Here is a 21,521-nt window from a genome sequence, read left to right as displayed (position 1 = left end):
CTGAAGGACTCTCAGACCATGAGAAACAAAATGCTCTGGTCTGATGCGACAAAGAATGAACTCCTTGGTGTGAATGCCAGCCATCACGTTTGGAGGAAACCAGGCACAGCTCATCACCAGGCTAATACCATCCCTACAATGAAGCATGGTGGTGGCAGCATCATGCTGCGGGGTTGTTTTTCACCAGCAGGAACTGGGAGACTAGTCAGGATAAAGGGAAAGATGACTGCAGCAATGTACAGACACATCCTGGATGAAAACCTGCTCCAGAGTGCTCTTGACCTCAGACTGGGGCGACGGTTCATCTTTCAGCAGGACAACGACCCTTAGCACACAGTCAAGATATCAAATGAGTGGCCCAGACTTAAATCCGACTGAACATCTCTGGAAAGATCATTAAATGGCTGTGCACCGACGCTTCCCATCCAACCAGATGGAGCTTGAGAAGTGCTGCAAAGAGGAATGGGCGAAACTGGCCAAGGATAGGTGTGCCAAGCTTGTGGCATCATATTCAAAAAGACTAGAGGCTGTAATTGCTGCCAAAGGTGCATCGACAAAGTATTGAGCAAAGACTGGGAATACTTATGTACATGTGATTTCTCAGTTTTTTTATTTTTAATAAATTATGCATAAACCATACGTAAACTTTTTTCACGTTGTCATTATGGGGTGTTGTGTGTAGAATTCTGAGGAAAGAAATGAATTTAATCCATTTTGGAATAAGGCTGTAACATAATAAAATCTGGAAAAAGTGATGTGCTGTGAATACTTTCCGGATGCACTATATGTAACAAAGCAGTTTTCTGTATACAATATTTGCTGAGATTTTAACTAAAGCTAACATTATCGGGCAGTGTGATGTTAAGGTTAATGTAAATCACCTTAGATAAAGGTATCAGTCAAATAAGTAAAAATAATATAATCAGGTCACCAAAGCTACTTACCTTTGAACATACTATACACAACTACACAAAAGTAAAACATTTCTGCCACAGATCATTCCCTGCTTTTCTATCTGGGCTTTTATTGATGGTCTTTGCAAAACACAATTTTACAATTAATTCTTTTGGAACTGAAACAGGCAATTTTTAGATATTTAAGATTTTCACTTGTATACTTCATTCAGGTTATTTGCTTTTGTGCTTTTCGTCAGTTGCATGTTCAAGCTTTGTATTTTTATTTACTATAGCCACAGACAGATAATAAAATCATGACACATAACATTTTACTTTAGCTTATTACAATCATCCATGAAGTTTATAGGCTGCACATTTAGGTGACTTTTGCAATGAATTAAATGTTTTTTTCTTTTAGGGAGGCTTCCTAAATGATCATTGGACTCCATCTAATGTCTACAAATGTGAATACAGTAATCCCTCGCTGTATCGCACTTCGATTTTCACGGCTTCACTCTATCGCAGATTTTATACATAAGCATATCTAAATATATAACGCAGATTTTTCGATGCTTCGCGGGTTCTGCGGACAATGGGTCTGTTTACTTCCAGTACATGCTTCCTCAGTTGGTTTCATATAAGGGACGCAATTGGCGGATGGCTGAGAAGTTAACCAATCAAAGCATGCAGTTAAGTTCCTGTGTGCTGACTGGCTCAGCGACGGAGCACCGAATTCGATTAACCAGGAAGTCTTGTCTCGCTCATTCAGCATCAACATGTTTCGCTGTGTAAAGAGTTAACTTTTGTGCTCTTTTGTGTTTATCTTTGTGTGTAGTCAAATGATGAATTCCCCAGTACCCTTATGGTTAAGAACTGTTTGGATGGTTTCCCAACTGTTTTTCAAAGTGCACTTCAACATCTCATACTCACTTTTTGAAATCCCCATTGACACATTTGCGGCAAATTAAATTTAATAGCGTTATTGCTTGCAGGAAGTAAAAATGTCAGATCTGAATACACATTGAGATTTTTGAAACCCCTTATGAGAAGGAACCAAAAGTCACCGTGAATTTGTCACTACCTACATCCAGAGTGCATAGAAGCCATTAAGCCAGGCTGACGGAATGTTGGATTATATACAGCACAATGTGTACAGTACAGGTCAAAAGAGGTTATGCTTTTGTCTTTTAGAACACTGTGCAGTTTTGGTCCCTGGGCTACCAAAATAAAAAAAATAAAAAATCGCAGCACTAGAAAATACAGTGGAACCTCGGTTCACGAACGTCCCAGTTCACGCACAATTCGGTTCACGACCAAAAAGCTTGCCAAACTTTTGCCTCAGTTCACAACCACACACTCGGTATACGAACAAGCCAGTTTCCCTTGCCTGTCTGAGCTGAGAGAGAGAGCATGAGCGAGCGAGCACGTGCCTGCTGGGGAGGGGGGGGGCCTAGGAGATGGCTGCACTTGTTTGCTGAACAAGCCAGTTTCCCTTGCCTACTGAGCTGAGAGAGCGAGAGAGAGAGAGAGAGAGAGCGAGCGAGCACGTGCCTGCTGGAGTGGGGGGGGCTTTGGGGAGGAGGATATTGCTGCACGTGTTTGCCTGCCTATCTGTAGGCTGTAGTGCAAGCGAACCATCCCCCCCTCTTTTTGGTTGCTTGTGAGTTGGTTTTTAAATGAAGTTCGGATTTGTGCGATGTTTTTTTCTGCTGTGCTTAAAACTCATTTTAAAAACATTGTTTACAGCGATCAGGCTTTAGGTTTAATAGCGCGATCTCCTGCAATCTTACTTTTTTGTTTGCTTGTGAGTTGGTTTTTGCAAGCGCTTTGGATTTGTTGTTCCTTTTTTTTCTGCTGTGCTTAAAAGTCATTTTAAAAAAAATGCTGCGTGAGCACGTGCTACAGATAGATTAGAGAGCGCGAGCGAGCAAGCTCCAGCTTGTGTAGCTGATAAGGGAGCCTGGGTGTTTTGTGTCAGTGTTATTCAATGTTTTTACATTAGTTTACTATTACACTGTGGATTCTATGGTGTAATTAACTATATTTGTGCTTAATCTTTACATATTTTTACATATTTACATACAGTTTGTACGGTCTGGAACGGATTAATTGTATTTACATACAATCCTATGGGGGAAACTGCTTCGGTTCACGACCAACTCGGTTTACGACCAAAGTTCTGGAACGAATTATGGTCGTGAACCAAGGTTCCACTGTATCCAGAAAAGAGTGACTAGATGGATTCCGGGAATGAGAAGTATGATTTATGAGGAGAGACTGAAGAACAAAATTTTCAATTTAACCAAACTGAGATTAAGAGGTGACATAATTGAAGTTTTTAAAGAGATGAAAGGAATTAGTGGCTGTAGGGCTGTTGCTTTAAATGACCTCAACAGGAACACAAGGACACAATTGGGAATGTGTTAAGGGTAAAATTGCCACAAACATTATGTTTTTCTTTAAACAGAGAACACACACGGGAACAAAATTACCAAGTAGTGTGATAAACAGTAGGACTTTAGGGACATTCAAAAGTTAATTTGATGTTGTTTTGAAGAAATTAGGTAGACAGGATTAGCAAACGTTGTGGGCTAAGTAGCCTCTACTTGTCAAAGTGAAATTAAGACTCTAACAATAAAACAGTGTAATTTCAGTAGCTACTGCTTTGACAATTTTTGAAGCTAGTCAAAGATGCAAATATATTTTTACTGTCTTTTTGAAACCAATTTTAAAAAACACATACACTACAATTAATGATTTGATTTAACATGTCAAAAAAAATATTGACATCATAAATTCTTAAAAATGAACTTAATCTAAAAACAGAATCAACTATAGCAAGTGGCTGCTAATTAATGTAGAAAGCTCAGTGCAAAATGTTTAATAATGAACAAACTGCAGTATCAAGCAAATACCAAGGAAAAAAAAAACTAAACACTTCAGAACGAAATAATATTTATTTGTATATTATTCAGCAATTTTTACAAAAAATGCAAGTTAAAAAAGCTGTAACAACATTCAAAGTCAAGAAAGGCAGAGGTGTTTTTAAAGAGCTAAACTCCATGAGAAAGTACTTTTTCTGTAGTGGAAGTATTACAAACTTGATAACTGAAGAGAAGAATTTTCTCTTCTCTCAAATCTTCCAGCACCTTATGAACTACTACTAAAACATTTTGTATAGTGAAAATCTTCTAACTTTTTGGATATTTAGTAATTGATAAGGTTTTGAATGTTGGTTATCCAGAACACGGTGAAAACATATTGAGTAACCAAGTTTATTGATTCATGCAAAAAAAATAAAAATAAAACTAATTTAAACCTGAAACAGATTCCCTTAAGATAATGTTTTATGTGCTGTATAACTTAACATAGTTACTGTTGCTGTACATTATGGAGAGTTATAAAAATAAAATAAAAAAAGGACTGCAACAAAATTCTTGCTGAACCATATTTCGGAGGACATTAAGTGGTGTCCAGCATAAGCCATAATAGTTTTTGGTTGGGAGAAGCATCTATAGCAAGTACCCTAGTGAACTATTCTGATAATTCAGCAGAAGAGATATTGGCTTCAGATTCTGGAACATTTTTTGCTATGTCCTCAGACAGACCTTTTGGACAATGACATGAACAAGCAGAGGGAAGCTCTGAAGTCAAGGACGGAGTATCATTTTCTTGGTTTGAAGTCTCTGTAAAGTCACCACATCCATCTACAGAACCACTGCTGCCAAGCTGCAGAGATGAACAGTTATGAGGGCTTCCCGGTTTGCTCGTACCCTGAACCTTTTTACTAAGTTCATTACGCTCTGTTTGAAGAGCTCGGCACAGTTTCTCTAGGCGCAAAATCTTCATCTGCAGGCTTTCAAGTTCTTTATCACGGACAGTTTTCTTTAAGGAAAAACAATTTACACTGATATTAAAAACAATATTTAACATTTTCTAATAAAAGTGAAAAACTGAATGGCACTATATTCTAAAAGATCTCATGTTCAAAAAATTTTCTGAACTACCATCCAAAGCCATCATGTTTATACAAATAACTTACAGCATTGAAAAGTATAATAGAAGCATCTCACCTCCTCAGCCATTTCCAAAAGAGCTTTGTTACTGCTTTCCCACCTTGAACGATACATAGTTGTCTCTTTTTCCAGTTTTTTAATCTTTTTAGTCATCTGAAAAAATAAAAACAAACACCAAATAGGAATAGTAACAAATGAAGTTACATTTGAGACTTAAACCAAATACTCTTATAAAACTGCTTGGAAAATTATACTCCCATTGCAACATCTGATTTATGCTTAACTTGGAGGCATGTTGTTCAGTGATACAGACACAAGAGTAGTACTAAGGCTACATATTAGATGGATTTTGCATTTGTAAGCAAACAAGCTGACAAGCTAACTGACTGATGTCACCTTTATGGTGAAGTAGACAAAGTGCAGAGTATTGCATGTGATTTAAATAAAACTCCTAAAATTCTGTTTTTGTTTGCCATTTTTTTTTTCCTCTTTAGCAGGGTTTTTTTTTTACTTTTTAAGGTCACCTGCCTAAGAACAAAGGTAGACAAGTGACAAGGGCAGCTAGAAAGGGTCTCATGAAGCAATGTACGTGATGGTAAAAGCAAGCAACAGTAAATAACATGCATCATAAGGGACCAATATTAAAAATTAAGTATGTTTTCTTAGTGAAAAGGAATTATGGTGTAAAATCAGGTTACTAGGTAAAACAGTACATAGAGGTAATAACAAGAGTATTAGCACTAGTAGGAGGGTGGACACCACACTTTATCCTGAGAAAATGCAAGGGCTGAAAACATCAGTTGCCACAGCCAATACATGAACACCGTCAATTGAGTTTTGGTCAACTGAGAATCATATCACAATAACTATACTATAGAGACAAAGACTGACAGAAGTAGTCTGATACTTAACACTAGAATCCCTGAAGCCTATTAAAAAGTCGTAATCCCGGGCCACCTCAATTTCTTTCGCACCTCCCCATTAACGTCTTTTGTTTTGCAAATGTGTCGATCAGCACAAACAGCAAAACAGCCTGCTGTTCCATCCCCCTACCGCCACAGCTCAACTCGGGCAAAAAGTTCTCCCAGGTTAAGTCTGTTTATCTGGGAGTGAGGTGCCTGGAGATGTATAGGGTAACACATGCATTTCATGTGTGTTCTGTGTCTACAATGATCTTTGTAAATATAGGATGACAGGAAATGCAATAATTGTTGAACACATACCTAAAACAGAAACTTATTAGTTATATAGTACTAATAAAATTTTTGACAACTGTATAATGTGTGAAGACTGAAGTCCAAATATTAAATAATCACTTTCACAAAAGGTACACATATAACAAAACAAGTGCACTTTTATTCAAAAACTAGCAAAATACCCGCGCTTAGCAGCGGAGAAGTAGTGTGTTAAAGAAGCAATGAAAAAGAAAAGGAAACATTTTGAAAATAACGTAACATGATTGTCAATATAATTGTTTTGTCACTGTTGTGAGTGATGCTATCATATTTATATATATATATATATATATATATATATATACATACACACTGTGTGCACAATTATTAGGCAAGTGAGTATTTTGATCATATCATCATTTTTATGCGTATATTCCAACTCCAAGCTGTATTAACTTGAATGCTTATTGGATTTAAGCACGCCAGGTGATGTGTATTTGTGTAATGAGGGAGGGTGTGGCCTAAGGAGATCAACACCCTATATCAAGGTGTGCAGAATTATTAGGCAGCTAGTTTTCCTCGGGCAAAACAGGCCAAAAAAGAGATTTAACTGACTCTGAAAAGTCAAAAATTGTAAAAAGTCTTTCAGAGGGATGCAGCACTTTTGGAATTGCTAAGATATTGGTGTGTGATCACAGAACCATCAAACATTTTGTTGCAAATAGTCAACAGGGTCGCAAGAAACGTGTTGAGAACAAAAGATGCAAATTAGCTGCCAAAGATTTGAGAAGAATCAAACGTGAAGCTACCAGGAACCCATTATCCTCCAGTACTTTCATATTCCAGAGCTGCAACCTACCTGGAGTGCCCAGAAGTACAAGGTGTTCAGTGCTCAAAGACATGGCCAAGGTAAGGAGGGCTGAAACCCAACCACCACTGAACAAGAAACATAAGTTGAAACGTCAAAACTGGGCCAAGAAATATCTGAAGACAGATTTTTTTCAAAGGTTTTATGGACCGATGAGATGAGAGTGACTCTTGATGGACCAGATGGATGGACCTGTGGATCAGTAATGGCACAGAGCTCCACTCCAACGTGGAGGTGGGGTACTGGTATGAGCTGGTATTTTTAAAGATGAGCTAGTTGGACCTTTTTGCATTGAAGATGAACTCAAAATCAACTCCCAAACCTACTGCCAGTTTTTCGAAGACACTTTGTTCAAACAGTGATACAGGAAAAGACCATGATTTTTATGCAGGCCAATGCTCCATCACTTGCATCGAAGTTCTCACTGCGTGGCCAGCCAGTAAAGGCCTTAAAGATGAAGGAATAATGACATGGCCCCCCTTCCTCATCTGACCTAAACCCTATCGAGAACTTGTGGGCACTTCTTAAACGCTAGATTTACGGGGGAGAAAAACAATACACCTCTCTGAAGTGTCTGGGAGGCTGTAGTCACTGCTCCACAAAAAGCTGATCGTCAACAGATCAAGAAACTGACAGACTACATGAATGGAAAGGCTTATGACTGTTATTGGAAAGAAGGGTGGCTATATTGGTCATTGATTGATTAATTTATTTTTTTTGAAATGTCAGAGATGTTTATTTGTAAATTTTGAGGTGTTTGTTTATTATTCTCACTATAACAGATGAAAATAAACAAGTGAGATGGGAAAATTTTAATTTTTCCTTTAGTTGCATAATAAATCTGCACACTAATAGTTGCCTAATAATTATGCGCACATATGTATTCCCCGATGATGTTCACATTCAGGTTTCAGGTTTATTAACATTTTGGATTGACTGATAGCACTGTGTTTGTTCCATATTAAAATTAATCCTCAAAAATACAACTTGCCTAATAATTGTGCACACAGTGTATATTATATATATATATATATATATATATATATATATATATATATATATATATATATATATTGTCACACACGCGCATGGGAGGCAGCTAAAGGGCTTGAGTGATGGCAGTTCTGAGACAGGCGGGCTGTGGCAGAGTGCACTGACTCTTTTTCTCACTTCCCTGTAGACCATCCCTGGGAGACTCCACCTGGCTCTCGTGACATCACTTCCGGGACCGAACCAATGGAGACAGAACCAACAGACGCCGGCCCCCCTGATGTCACGTCCGGGACTGATCCAATGAGTGACGAACACGTGCCCGATTCCCATGACCTCACTTCCTGTCTTCCCCTTTAAAAGCCTGCCCTTTTTCCCCTTACCCTCAGATTTGTCTTGGACTCGTTTGTATGCACATCAGTGCTGTTGTTGGTGAAAGAAACGATTTTGCAGCCAGGATACCAAATATACGGGTGGCTGCCCCAAAACTTCTTTGAGTATGTCTCAGTTTTGTGACTATATATATATATATATATATATATATATATATATATACACACACATATACATATACATATACTCTTTTATTAGTATAGATATAACTTAAGAAAAAGAAATCGGGTTAGGGTACAATGCTGGCACGACCGCTTGAGTGGTACAACAGTAAGAACTGCTGACTCATAATCAAGAGGTTACCGGTTTGATTCCGGGCGCTTCCTAGAATTACCATTTTGAGTAGTGAGCTGGCTCTTATTGTTACTATTATAGAATAAAAACATATACTTGATTTGAGTCTGTAACAACCAGTTTAAATTTATGGTACTTCTAAAAGTTTACGTATTTTTTTTTTGTATTTTATTCTCTCAGTCACGTTCACGCTCTCCCAATCTGACACAGTTTTCAAATAATGATAAGCTATAACAGAGGTGAACTCAGATGAGGATGAGTGTTCTACATCAGAGAAAGAGAACAGAAGCCACCTCGCATAAAACATCCAAGAAAAAAACAGCTGCACCAGGCGTAAAGGCGAAATACGACACCGTTTGGATGCAGCAACAGGTTGGGCATCATACTGCCAATGAATCTGCCACACGCATGTCCTTCAACAAAACAGCAGAGCTTACAGAGCTCACCAAGGTATTGTGCAAAGTTCTGTTTCTGATTATGTTTTGTGATGGTCTTTACATAAATATCATGTTACTTATATAAAAGCCAGATTGAATGTTATTTACCCATTTACCTTGATTTATTTACTTATCTTCCTATAGCATAAAGTCACAAGTAGACTGCAGAGCTTCTTGTGTTTGATTGACACGGGCAGGCTAACAAAGTACATGTGCAATGCTCCTTCAGCATGCGTATGATTTTAGCTACAGGTGGAAGCTCCTGTCGTACTTTACGCAACTGTTGTTACGGTTCTGCCTTTGTGCAATGCTACTCCTTATTTGGGAAAAGATTCCAGTCATCCCACGGGAGAAAGACTTTCTGTGACTAAGGTCATAAAACGTATGGAGCTGTTTCTGGACAAAGGCACCACACCACAGCATAGAAAATCATCATTGTTTGCTTAAGTTAACTTTCAAGAAAATCTCATTTACTAACCCCAACATTTTTCATTTGAAAATAGTCACACCAAATGGTAAATGTATAGCATAAGATTTTCAGAAAATACCAGATTCCTGGCTTCGTGAGGAAAACCAATCGGTACAAAAAGACTTATCAAGCAGGTAGTATTTTACGAGATGAATCAGAAATATGGTTGGCAACAGCAAAAAAAAAAGACAGGGAGCTGGAGAAATACATAAAGTAGATGGGACACAAAATTTCTGACCTGTGTGGCTTATTGACAGAAGTAATATACTGTATATTAAAATATCAAAACATTATTTGCAACATTTAAAATTTTGAAAAAGTTTAAAAAGACTCACCTTCTCCATTTCCTGCTTAAATGTAGTGAAGACCTCATTACTTTTGGAAAGTGTACTTTGGAATTCCTCAAATTTTTCTGTATATAAGGACAGCTGTAGACCCAGAGGAAATAAAAGACTTAAAAATTAGACTGAAATCATTCACCACTATGATTATCTAAAATTGTGTTAACTTAGAAAATTAAAGAGCTAAACCCCCTATAACTGAATGCAAATCTTTCCTTCATGGGCAAAATTTGCATTTATTTTTTTCTTTCTTTCAAAGATTAGAAAACACAAGCATGATAATAAATTTGACAGACAGAAAAGCATATTGATTACAGAGTAAAGTCACACTCGAAGCAGTATTCAACAGAATCCCTTAACACTAGAATAACCAAAGCCTACGTAAACTCATAACAGATGAGTAAACAGAAAAAAAAAAACCGCGGTCACTGATTACAACCAAAAAAAGGTATGAGAGTGAATATGAATAATGTTGCATCAGCGCCATAATGTTTTCCGAAATGTACTATACAGGTCATAAAATTAATTATTCCAAATATCATATATACTTATGTCTCTGCTTTTTGTCAGTGCAGCTTTGACATCATGAACCATAAGGTGCATACTAGGGGACTTGTTTCTACTTCATGCTCAGAATGCGTATGCACACACAACATGGCTGCCACACGTTCCCAGTGTTCATTTGACATGTGCACGAGTTGCAGTCCCAGCAAAAAACCGGGGTGCGCAGTGTGATAAAAGTTGGAATGTGACATCAGTGTCTTAGTTTACTATCTACATGTGACAGAAAGCCTCTATGCGGATCCTACGGGATCGATGTGCGCGATTCGATGTTTGATGAATGGTTCCATGTGGTGAAGCAAAATGCCGACAATACAGATGCATTTGTGGTGCTTTAATATTCAAGCATTACATATTCCCGATCGTAATGACATGATACATTTTAAAAGTCTCACATACCATCTTTTGTGCGGTCTCTTTTTTCTGGGGCTTCCTCCTGACCTGACAGCAGCGGCAAACAGCAATAGATCACCACAGAGTACACATTAAATGTATGATATTCCAACTATCTGCACATTTAGAATCCTTAGATTTATACTTGATATCACTTTCATGATGATGCATTAAAGTATTATGTTACATTTTACAGATAAATCATTAATTTCATTTAAATACTGTTAATGATTACACACATGGGGGTGACATGGTGGTGGAGTGGTAGCACTGCTGTCTCATAGGGAGTCACGTCTCTGGTATTCCCTACCTGGAGTTTGCATGTTTTCCTGCTGGGTTTCCACAGTTGGCTCTGGTTTCCTTCCAAAGATATGCAGATTTGGTGACACTAAAATGATACTAGTATGTGTGAGTGCTTGTATTTACCTTGCGATGAGCTGATGCCCCGTCTAGGGATTGTTTCTGCCTCATGCCCAGTCCTTGCTGGAATGGACACATCCCTGGATTGATGGATTTAATCATTAAACATCCTTTTCAAATATACTGCGGTAAGGTGTCATCGGAATCTAATGGCTGTTCCGGGCAATTCACAACACAGCGAAGCCGAACCTGTTCTCACCGTGATAATATCTCACACTGCCACCTGATGGGATTCTTCCAGGTTTACGTAGAGTATGTGCGCAAGTATAAACAGTAAAATGCATACGTAGCCGGAGCGTCCGCTGGAGCTTGCGTCATGTCGCGTGAAGTATAAACCTGGCCTAATGCAACTGAATTAAAAAAATTTCAAGTGACAATACGAAGGAGGCATGATTCACAAGCGTTTGTGTGTCAGCTTTTATCCCTCCAGATCAGAGAATTTCCAGTTCTCACATCTCCAGTTATTCTTGGTTTCAAATAAAAACTAACAGCGTCAGATCGGTGGTGGTGGGGTTTTTATCGTGACAGCTTTTACAAGTACTATAAAATTACACCGGCTGTTACAGACACAAATCAAATGCATGTTTTTATTGTATAATATTAACAATAAGTGCAACTCACTACTCAAAATGGTAAATTTGCGAGACACCCAGGATCGACCCCATGGCCTCTTGATTACAAGTCAGCAGTTCTTACCGCTGACCACGGAAGCTGTCATATTATACTTGTACCTTTTGTTAAAAGTGTTTATTTGATATTTGGACTTCAGCCTTCACACATTATACAGTTCATGTATTCCAAATAACGACCTATTATTTCCCCTCTAAAACACCAGCACTTCATTCCAAGATAATCAAGGCTTGAGTTGGAAGAACTTCTTGCCCTTTCTGCGGTGGTGGGGGGATGGTATAGCAGGCTGCTTGTGCTTATCAACACATTACAAGACAAAAGATGCTGACAGAGAGGTGTGAACAGATTTAAGGTGGGCTGTGTTTACAAGGTTTTTCGTAGGCTTTAGTAATTCTAGTGTTAAAATACTTCAATCATGTTTCCCCAGTGTGCACTGACTTCCTAAAAATATGTGTCAAGAATTTATATATGTAATCACTAACACCCTTGAGAAGTTGAGGATAAATATTATTGGGTCCTAGTGTTTTGTTTTGTTTGATTTCAGCCTACTTAATCTAAACACTACTTCTCCCTGCAATTTTCAAATCACCCACTATCTCCTAGTAGTCAATTTTTCCACTGGGAGGTTATCTACTTCCTCGTATGTGAAGACTTCAGAAAAATGTGAGTTTAGAGCATCTATTTCACTGTATTTTCTAACATTCCCCGTTACTATTCCTGTTGAACTTTACCTCCTCCTTGACTGCTCTTTTACTGCAAAAAAGCTGAAAGAATCTCTTTGGGTCATCTTTCAACCCATCTGATATATTTTTGTCTACATGTCTTTTAGTGTGCCGAATATCCTTCTTAATGGATGCCCTCATGTTCTCATAAGCCCTACCAATTCACAGTGGAGTTATTAGTCTTAAACTCTTAGCCCACTGCAGACTTTTTTTTGGATTAAATTTCCTACTAATTATAAGTGTAGTTATGTACCCATACTGCATTACATGTAAAATGTTTTTAAACTTGTTCCACTGCTTCTCGACTGTCTTGATACTAAAAGCTTACCCCAGTCTATCCTCCATAGAGTTTGCAGCATCTGCTTCAAATTTGTTTTAGCCTTTACAATACAATTTATTTTTTGTATAGCCCAAAATCACACAAGAAGTGCTGCAATGGGCTTTGCCTCTTGACAGACCCCTAATCTTAACTCTCTAAGACGACAAGAAAAAACTGAAAAGGTGTTCAACCACCTCTTCACCCTCAATTCTATACTGATTACTACAAAATACTAACTCTAGACAGGCTTCCCTCTGCATTGGTGCTTTAGCATACTGTGTTAAGAACAGTCACTGATTATTTCTTAAAACTTCTACTCTAGTGCTCTGCTATTTGCAATGTTATCCCGGTTAATATTCAAGTAGTTGAAGTCCCCCGTGACTATAATATTCCCTTATAAACAAGACTTTTTAATATTATTGTGCATTGAAATTACTGTTTGCATTAGGCAGTCTATAACACACTTATAGAATAGGAATAGGCCCTCTTTCATTAATGCTTTCAAGATGAAGCCACATGTCTTCAGTAAGATGGGGATCAGTGTTAAACTGAAGAGGACTTATGTTTAAATTCTGTTTGATATAAACAACCACCCCACCTTTTCTGCCTATCCTTCCTTAAAATTTATATCCAAACAATGGGTTAGAATTTACATTACTACGCATTTTTAATTTTTACATTATTGCTTATTCCTCCATGTACATTTCTAAACCTGGTCTGTCCTAAACTACCCTTGTTCAAACAATCCTCAAATAACCTACTCATACGCCTACCTAATACATTGGTGCCCTTTGTATTTAGATGTAAGCAATTGTGTCGGAACAGGTTTCATCCGTTTCAAAATAAATCCAAATTCACCATAAACCTATACCCTTCTACCCTACATCAAGGTTTGAGACACATGTTAAAATCTCCTGAGTCTTAACTAGACTGGCGTGTGGCACAGGAAGAACTTTGGAGAATTTGACCTTGTCAGTTGTGCTCCTCAGCACTGCACCAAACTTCACATTTGTATTGCAGAACTGAAAGACCACTCTTATGTATGTCATTTGTTCCAACATACACAATGACAATTAGATCCATTGCTGCTCTGGCCAAGCGCCTATTGGAATATAACACACCAAGCAAGACTCTCTGTCTCAAGAGAAAATCTGTGCTTCAGTGCCCCTAATGATTAAGTCCCCAACTATCACAACCTCTCCTTTTCCGATAAATCTCTTTAAGGTGGCCCGTTGGGGTTCCTCATGCCTGCCAACCACCTCAGAATCTTCAGAGATAGTGTCCAACTCCTCAAAGACCTGAACACAGTCTGACATTTCCAATCCTGGTGTTTAATCCTCTGGACAATGTGCACCCTTTACCTTGCATGTTGTTACTGTGATCCATCTCTCTCTCCTTTACAATACACTGTACATAATATTGAACCATAGAAAACTGTTCCATTTCCTATTTGTCTTTCTGTCACATACATTAAGGCAGCACGAGTCAGTAGCTCACGGGTCCACGGGTGAAAGAACTGAATGATCTTTGAAACTCTCTGTGGTATTTTCCCCTCATTAGTGTAAGAGTGCAGATAGTCTGTTAATGTCAAAGTCCAAAGAATTGTTCATAAATTATTTTATTCTAATCATTTTTGTATATTCTACACAAACCCCATCTCTGGAATTACTTCATTAGCAAAAAGTTTTGTTACGTTTATTTAAAGCAATTTATAAACATTCTTTAAAAAATGTGTGTTTAAGAGGGAGCAATTAAGTTAATACTGCTTAACAAAAGTGTAATGCAAATCAGTCAAGTTATAGTTTATAGTTGATTCTGAGGCTAAATGGAAAAACAAATGAGAAAAAAGAAGTAGAAAAAAAAGTGCTGGACTCTCCCCAAGTGAGCTTGTAAACTTGACAGTTTTACTCTCTTCATTAGAAAAAGGTCCACCCATCACTTCTGATTTGCATTCTGTGCCCCTGTACTGAATCTGCCTTATGGCACTTAGAAGAGAAGAAAATGACGTGCATTTGCATATTTACAAGGTGATTATGATTTATAAAAGGCAAACTGCGTAGAAATGTGCATACACCAGGTTTTATCCTATATTTGGCATGCACATATTTTCACCCTCAAATCCATGTAAAGCTGCTACCTACATTTTTTTGCATTTCAAGAGCATATCAGGTTGCAAGCTTTCATTAAAGGCTAAGGTTCTTGTCCAATTAGTTTGCGAATAATTGCATGACAAATTGACAGACATTAGCATTTTATATATAGATATACTGTACCCTGATTTATCTATGTATCTATAGTACACTACTGACATATATGTGATCAAATGTTGATCAATCTCTCTAGGTCAAATGTTTCTCAACACCACAATTTTTTCAGTCTTGAATTGTTAAATACTAAACCCTGAAAACGTATGGACAACTGAAGATGTTTTTTAAATCATTCATTCTAAACATTGTATTTTGGGATTTTAAGAAGTTATTACTGCAGGTGTTTAGGTGTGTCTTTTTTATATAAACATTTATCTTAACCTTTTTTTGTAGCAGTACGGCTTGATATGAAATAAAAAATTTTAAGCCCAAAATGTCCATATTCTTAACAGAAAAATTACTCAGTTACATGCCAATTATGATCAAAAGAAGTATTCACAAGTTACATACTACTTCAGGGTAAAAAAAATAAAAAATAAATAATAATTAAAAGCAAATGTGCAGGCTGACTATACCCATTATGTTCTCCCTGTTCCCAAATGTGTCTTTTAAGGAAGGACGAAGGATCCTGAACATTGACAATTCTGTCCAAAACAAATGCATTCCATTGTTAAGTAATAATACAAACATATTTAAAAGAGCTTTTTTTTTTTTTTAAACTGGAAGTGAGACAGCTTTAACCTTAACTTCCTATTTCCCCAACAGTTATTGCCATGCAACCTATTGTTACGTTGGTAGTTATAATTATAAGGATTAAAAGGATAGATTAGGTATAGATATAGCCTGCTCTCTCTCCCCCATCCCCCTTAATCCCCCACCCTCCCATTTTGCCTCCCGACATGAGGCTGGACCCCACTTCACGCAGTCCCGGTCCTCTGACATACCTAGAGACAGAGCACATCCAAAGCAAAACAAGCCCCTACGCAGTGGCGTTTTAGGATTAAAAAATAGAGATATCTATTGCCAATATAGTCCAAATACTATATGCCTAAAATAATTATTAACAAACTATGAACTTAAAATATAATCTTCAGCAATCTTAAAGTATTAAGATAATAAACCGAGAAAATAAACCCAGGGAATGGTGTTAGAAAGTGGTCCAGAATAAGCATAGTAAGTCTTAATGCAATAATAACAATAAACCAAGGGTTTCCTTAGGCGTAGAGGAAAAAAAAAAATATATATATTATATATATATATATTTATATATATTATCTGCGGTGGGTTGGCACCCTGCCCAGGATTGGTTCCTGCCTTGTGCCCTGTGTTGGCTGGGATTGGCTCCAGCAGACCCCCGTGACCCTATTCGGATTCAGCGGGTTAGAAAATGGATGGATGGATATATATATTATATATATATATATATATTTATATATATTTCTCCAAGTCTTTATTATCCTGCTGCAGCTCCTGTCGCAGCTTCTCATTTGTCATTTTACTCACCTTCTCATTTGCCTTATATCTTTCTTTATCTCTTGCTTGAGCTTGAGTTGCGAGAGATGGACGTCTGAAGCAGAGCTCTGTTAGCAGCGGTGTTATTTTTTTATATTATCTTCTTATTATCCTGAGATATCCAACCTGAGGATACTACTACAGTATACGCAAGCATATAAACATGGCTGTCAAGAAAGGGGCTCAGAAAGAAATGAAAACTAAAGGTACATCCAAGCTCAGACCGAAAAGTCCAAGTTCAAACTCAAGGTATGGCCTTTAAGAGACTGACCTGGATCAGATGGGTGAAAGCCCAGACTCCTCGGGACCACGGTCCGCTACATCGTACATCGTCTCCGGCTGAGAGTGAAATGAGGAACGAATGTACGAGTGTGAGTGATGCAGGTCATGATAGCTTGCCAATTGGAGAAGATCATCTGAAACTGCAAAATGCCTTGCAGTCCGTGCTTTCAACTACTCCACACGAGCCGGGAACACCAGCTGTAATAGAGCCCACCACCTCACCTACGGTGCACGAAAGCAGAAATGATCTTTCTGAACTGAAGGTGATGATTGCTGAGCTCAAGCAAACTCAAGCAAGAGATAAAGAAAGATATAAGGCAAATGAGAAGGCAAATGAGAAGCTGCGATGGAAGCTGCAGCAGGATAATAAAGACTTGGAGAAACGCATATATATTCGCTTTAAGACAGTCTTTAAAGATATGCTGGGTAAAATTGAAGAGCACATTCACGTCTAAAGTGAGCACACTTGCCGATCAGCTGGTGGATGTCAAGGAGACATTTACGACTCGGAGTGAAACAGCCGAAAATCTAGCTTCCACTGCTGAAGGAAAAGCAACAGCTGCCAACCCCAATGCAAAAAACTCAGAGACAGACTTGCTGCTTTGGAAGATGGAAGCAGAAGGAATAATATTAGAATTGAAGGTCTACCTGAGAATTGTGAAAGTCCAAACCCAGTGAAATTCACAGCTGAACTATTCTCTAAAATTCACGGAGAGGACTTTAAATCAGATTCTGAGATAGCAGCGGCTTATCACATACGTGGATCAAATATCATTAGACCTAGGTCTTTTATTATCCGCTTCGAGACTTTATTATTTAACCTAGAGGTGATGGCACTCCTCAGACAAAAGCAACAGATTATATATGAAAATAACCACATTCATATTTTCCCTGATTTCTCTCCCACAACAGCTGCTAAACATTAAACAGCGGTTACGGCAAGCCGATATCAAATACAGCCTCTTGTATCCTGCCAAACTGACAGTGGAAGTGCAAGGCCAATTCTATGTCTTCGCTGGCAAGGAAGAAGCAGAAAAGGAATTAAGAAAGCTGATCCCGACACTATTCTGAAACACAATAGTGAGTAGTAGCCTGTCATGACATGCCAAGGATATATAACCTACCGTCTGATCCATTTGTAATGATACAGGTATTATAATTATACATCCTTTTTATTACTCGGACGCTATCGGTTTATGTTTTAATTACAGTTATAGATGTGTGTGTTTATTTATTATTATTATTTTTTCTAATACCCTAAAGGAGACTGAGACTGTTTAACATTATACCCTTGGTTTATTGTTATTATTGCATTAAGACTTACTATGTTTATTCTGGACCACTTTCTAACACCATTCCCCGGGTTTATTATCTTAATACTTTAAGATTGCTGAAGATTATAGTTTATTAATGATTATATTTTAGGCATATAGTATTTAGACTATATATTGGCAATAGATCTCTATTTTTTAATCCTAAAACGCCGCTGCGTGGGGGCTTGCTTTGCTTTGGACGTGCTCTGTCTCTAGGTATGTCAGTGGACCGGGACTGCGTGAAGTGGTGTCCAGCCTCACATGGGGAGGCAAAATGGGAGGGGCGGCGGGAAAGAAAGAGACCAGGCTATATCTATATCTAATCTATCCTTTTAATCCTTATAATCATAACTATCAACATAACAATAGGCTGCATGGCAATAACACTTGGGGAAATTAAGGTTAAAGCTGTCTCACTTCCAGTTAAGACTATAAAATGACATCAAAAATTCAGAATCAATGTCTCCATGATGGGACAGTTAACTTTGTGAACTGGAATGCTAAAGGCCTGAATCACAAATTAAAGAGAAAGGAAGTATTCTCTCACCTAATAGGTTTAAACACTAAAATCGTATTTTTACAGGAGACCCACTTACTAAGTAAGGATCAGTTCCGGCTGCAAAAGGACTGGACTGGCCAAATGTTCCATTCTAGCTTTACAAAGAAAACTAGAAGTGTGGGAACTCTCATACATAGAACAGTCTCATTTGTAGCATCAGATGTAGTATCGGATCCTTAAGGGAGATGTGATGGTCACGGGCAAATTATTTAACTGTAAAATGATTTTGATAAATGCTTATGCACCTAATGTCGATAATAAGGAATTTATAAAAAATTTATTTGCATCCATTCCTAATGTGAAAACTCATAAAATTATAATGGCTGGGGCCTTTAATTGTGTTTTGAATCCACTCTTAGATAGGACTTCTATCACAGGAGGGATGACATCTAACACTGCAAAGATAATTACAAAGTTTATAACTGACCACAAATTATCAGACCCCTGGAGGTTTCTAAACCCAAACTCAAGAACATATTCTTTCTACTCACCAGTACATCATTGCTACTCAAGAATTGATTATTTCTTTATAGATAATAATTTCTTGCCCACGATTAAATATTGCAAGTACGATGCTATTGTTATTTCTGACCATGCACCTCTGATTTTGGAGCTAAAGTCACTATGCCCCACACAATCATTGAGATGGCGTCTCAACTAGCTTCTATTAGCAGACAAGAATTGTACAGAATTTATATCCAATAAATGAAAGTCATCGGCAATATACTGATAACCCAATTGTGCTTCACTCACTCAGAATATGGAACCAATGTAGAAAGCATTTTATGATGGAGAAGCTTTTATCTGTGGCACCTCTGCAGGAGAACCACCTCTTTCAACCTTTGCAAACATATGCAATTTTTAATATCTGGAACAAATATGGGATTAACTTGCTTAGAGATCTTTATATAGACAACATCTTTGCATCCTATGAACAATTACATTCCAAATTTAACATTCCAGCTACACATTTCTTTCACTATCTTCAAATTAGGAACTTTGTTAAACAGTACCTGCCCGATGTTCCTCATCTTGCTGGAAAAAATATTGCTCAATTTCAAGGACTTAGACACCATCTCTGCAATATATAAAATTATTTTACAGTCCCTCCCTTTCAAAGGATCCAAGAGGACACTGGGAAAAAGATCTCTTAATCAATATATCAGAAAAGGAGTGGAAAATAGCAATGCAGAGAATTCACTCGAGCCTCCATATGCGCAACTCATACAATTATTCTACTGAAAATTACAGTATGTATCGAGCACATCTGTCTCGCCTAAAACTTTCCAAAATGTTTCGAGGGCAAGATCCAACCTGCAAACGCTGCAATCAAGTCCCAGCCTCACTGGGTCACATGTTTTGGTCCTGCACCAAATTAACATAATTCTGGACCAAAATTTTTAATTATCTTTCAGACAGCCTTGGTGTCACAATCCCTCCTAACCCAATAACAGCTGTGTTTGGGGTTCTTCCAGATGGGTTTAAAGTGGAAAAGTACAAACTGTGATTGCATTCACTACACTTTTGGCACGCAGACTTCTCCTCTTTTAAGTCAGTGGGAAACAGATGTTTTATACTATTTGAAATTGGAAAAAAATCAAATACTCAGAGAATGTGTACAGATTTTTTTCAAAACATGGCAGGATCTAATCAGTAATATTTTAGAATAAGCTCTTAAAGCACCGAGGAAGCAATTATTTCCGCATTTCTTTTTCTTCTCCATTCATCTCTATTGCTTATCAAACTCATCAATTTAGGTATGCCTACAAGCCTTAAGTTTTACCCCATTGGCCATGCTCTCTCTCTCTCAGGGGTGGGGGTCGACTTGTTGTCAATCCTACTTTTTGTAAAAATTGATTGATTTGTATGGAATGATTACAATAAAATTAATAATAATAATAATAAAAAAGAGTAAGAATAAAATAAAATAGACTTCTATTTTATATAAATCATTGGGGTGTAAACCAATGAACCAACCAGGGTAAATGTATGCATTGAATGATACTGTTATGTACAGGGGGAGTCAAAATTATGTTAACATTTGAATGGTGGAAACAATTTATTCACAAAACATACTTCATTTATGCAAGATAATTTACAGGAATGCCTCAACCTGTTCATCATGTTGAACACATGTATCATATGTGGGACATAAATTCATCCATCCATTTTCTAACCCGCTGAATCCGGGGACATAAATTGTCCACAAAAACTGTATAAGTATATACATAGCAGTACCATTAGTGTTAACATAATTTTGACTCAACATGTAAATTCAACTGCATATAAAACAGACTTATCTCCTTAATATTGTGTCCATTCTGATCATGCTGTAACAGCATGGTTCTGATAGAGTAATAAATGACGCAGACGGATTAGCTTTTCTCCTACCTGATTACAAACTTGAAAAGGTTTTATCAGACTTGTCCTGATAGGGCAGGGGTAGTCAATTATGATTTAAGGAGGACCGATAGATAAAATTTCCTCATGTATAGGTCCGCAGCATCATCATGTTTAAGTTGCATTATAATTTTTACATTACAATTAATTTACATATTTTGAAGGAGCATTGCCGTTGTATCAACATCTGGACTGTGTGAAGTCAATGACTCAAATCAAACAAATGTCAATGTCAATTTATTTATATAGCACATTTAAAACAACATAGTAATGCTGCGGCCAAAGTGTTTTACAATAATAGAATAAAAGAAAAAAAACTAAAACAATAAACAGTAAAACATAAATAGTAATAAAATATATGAACATAAAATAAGATAAATAAAT

The 21,521-nt window shown here is 37.4% G+C and overlaps 1 protein-coding gene across 1 annotated transcript in view; it reads right to left on the bottom strand.

Moving 5' to 3' along the window:
• Positions 1-4,253: 4,253 nt before the first annotated feature.
• The window catches only part of LOC120518211 (alpha-taxilin-like), a 152,004-nt gene continuing 134,736 nt past the window's right edge, over positions 4,254-21,521 (bottom strand). The window contains exons 9-11 of the mRNA XM_039740878.1: positions 9,874-9,966; positions 4,970-5,065; positions 4,254-4,781 (exon numbers count right to left, since the gene is read on the bottom strand). Coding sequence (XP_039596812.1) covers positions 4,431-4,781; positions 4,970-5,065; positions 9,874-9,966 — 540 coding nt within the window. The 3' untranslated portion in view covers positions 4,254-4,430. The remainder of the gene's footprint in view (positions 4,782-4,969; positions 5,066-9,873; positions 9,967-21,521) is intronic.

The sequence above is a fragment of the Polypterus senegalus genome, chromosome 17 (genome assembly GCF_016835505.1).
Source record: "Polypterus senegalus isolate Bchr_013 chromosome 17, ASM1683550v1, whole genome shotgun sequence".
NCBI lineage: Eukaryota > Metazoa > Chordata > Cladistia > Polypteriformes > Polypteridae > Polypterus > Polypterus senegalus.
This window is presented reverse-complemented; position numbering and strand designations above follow the sequence as displayed.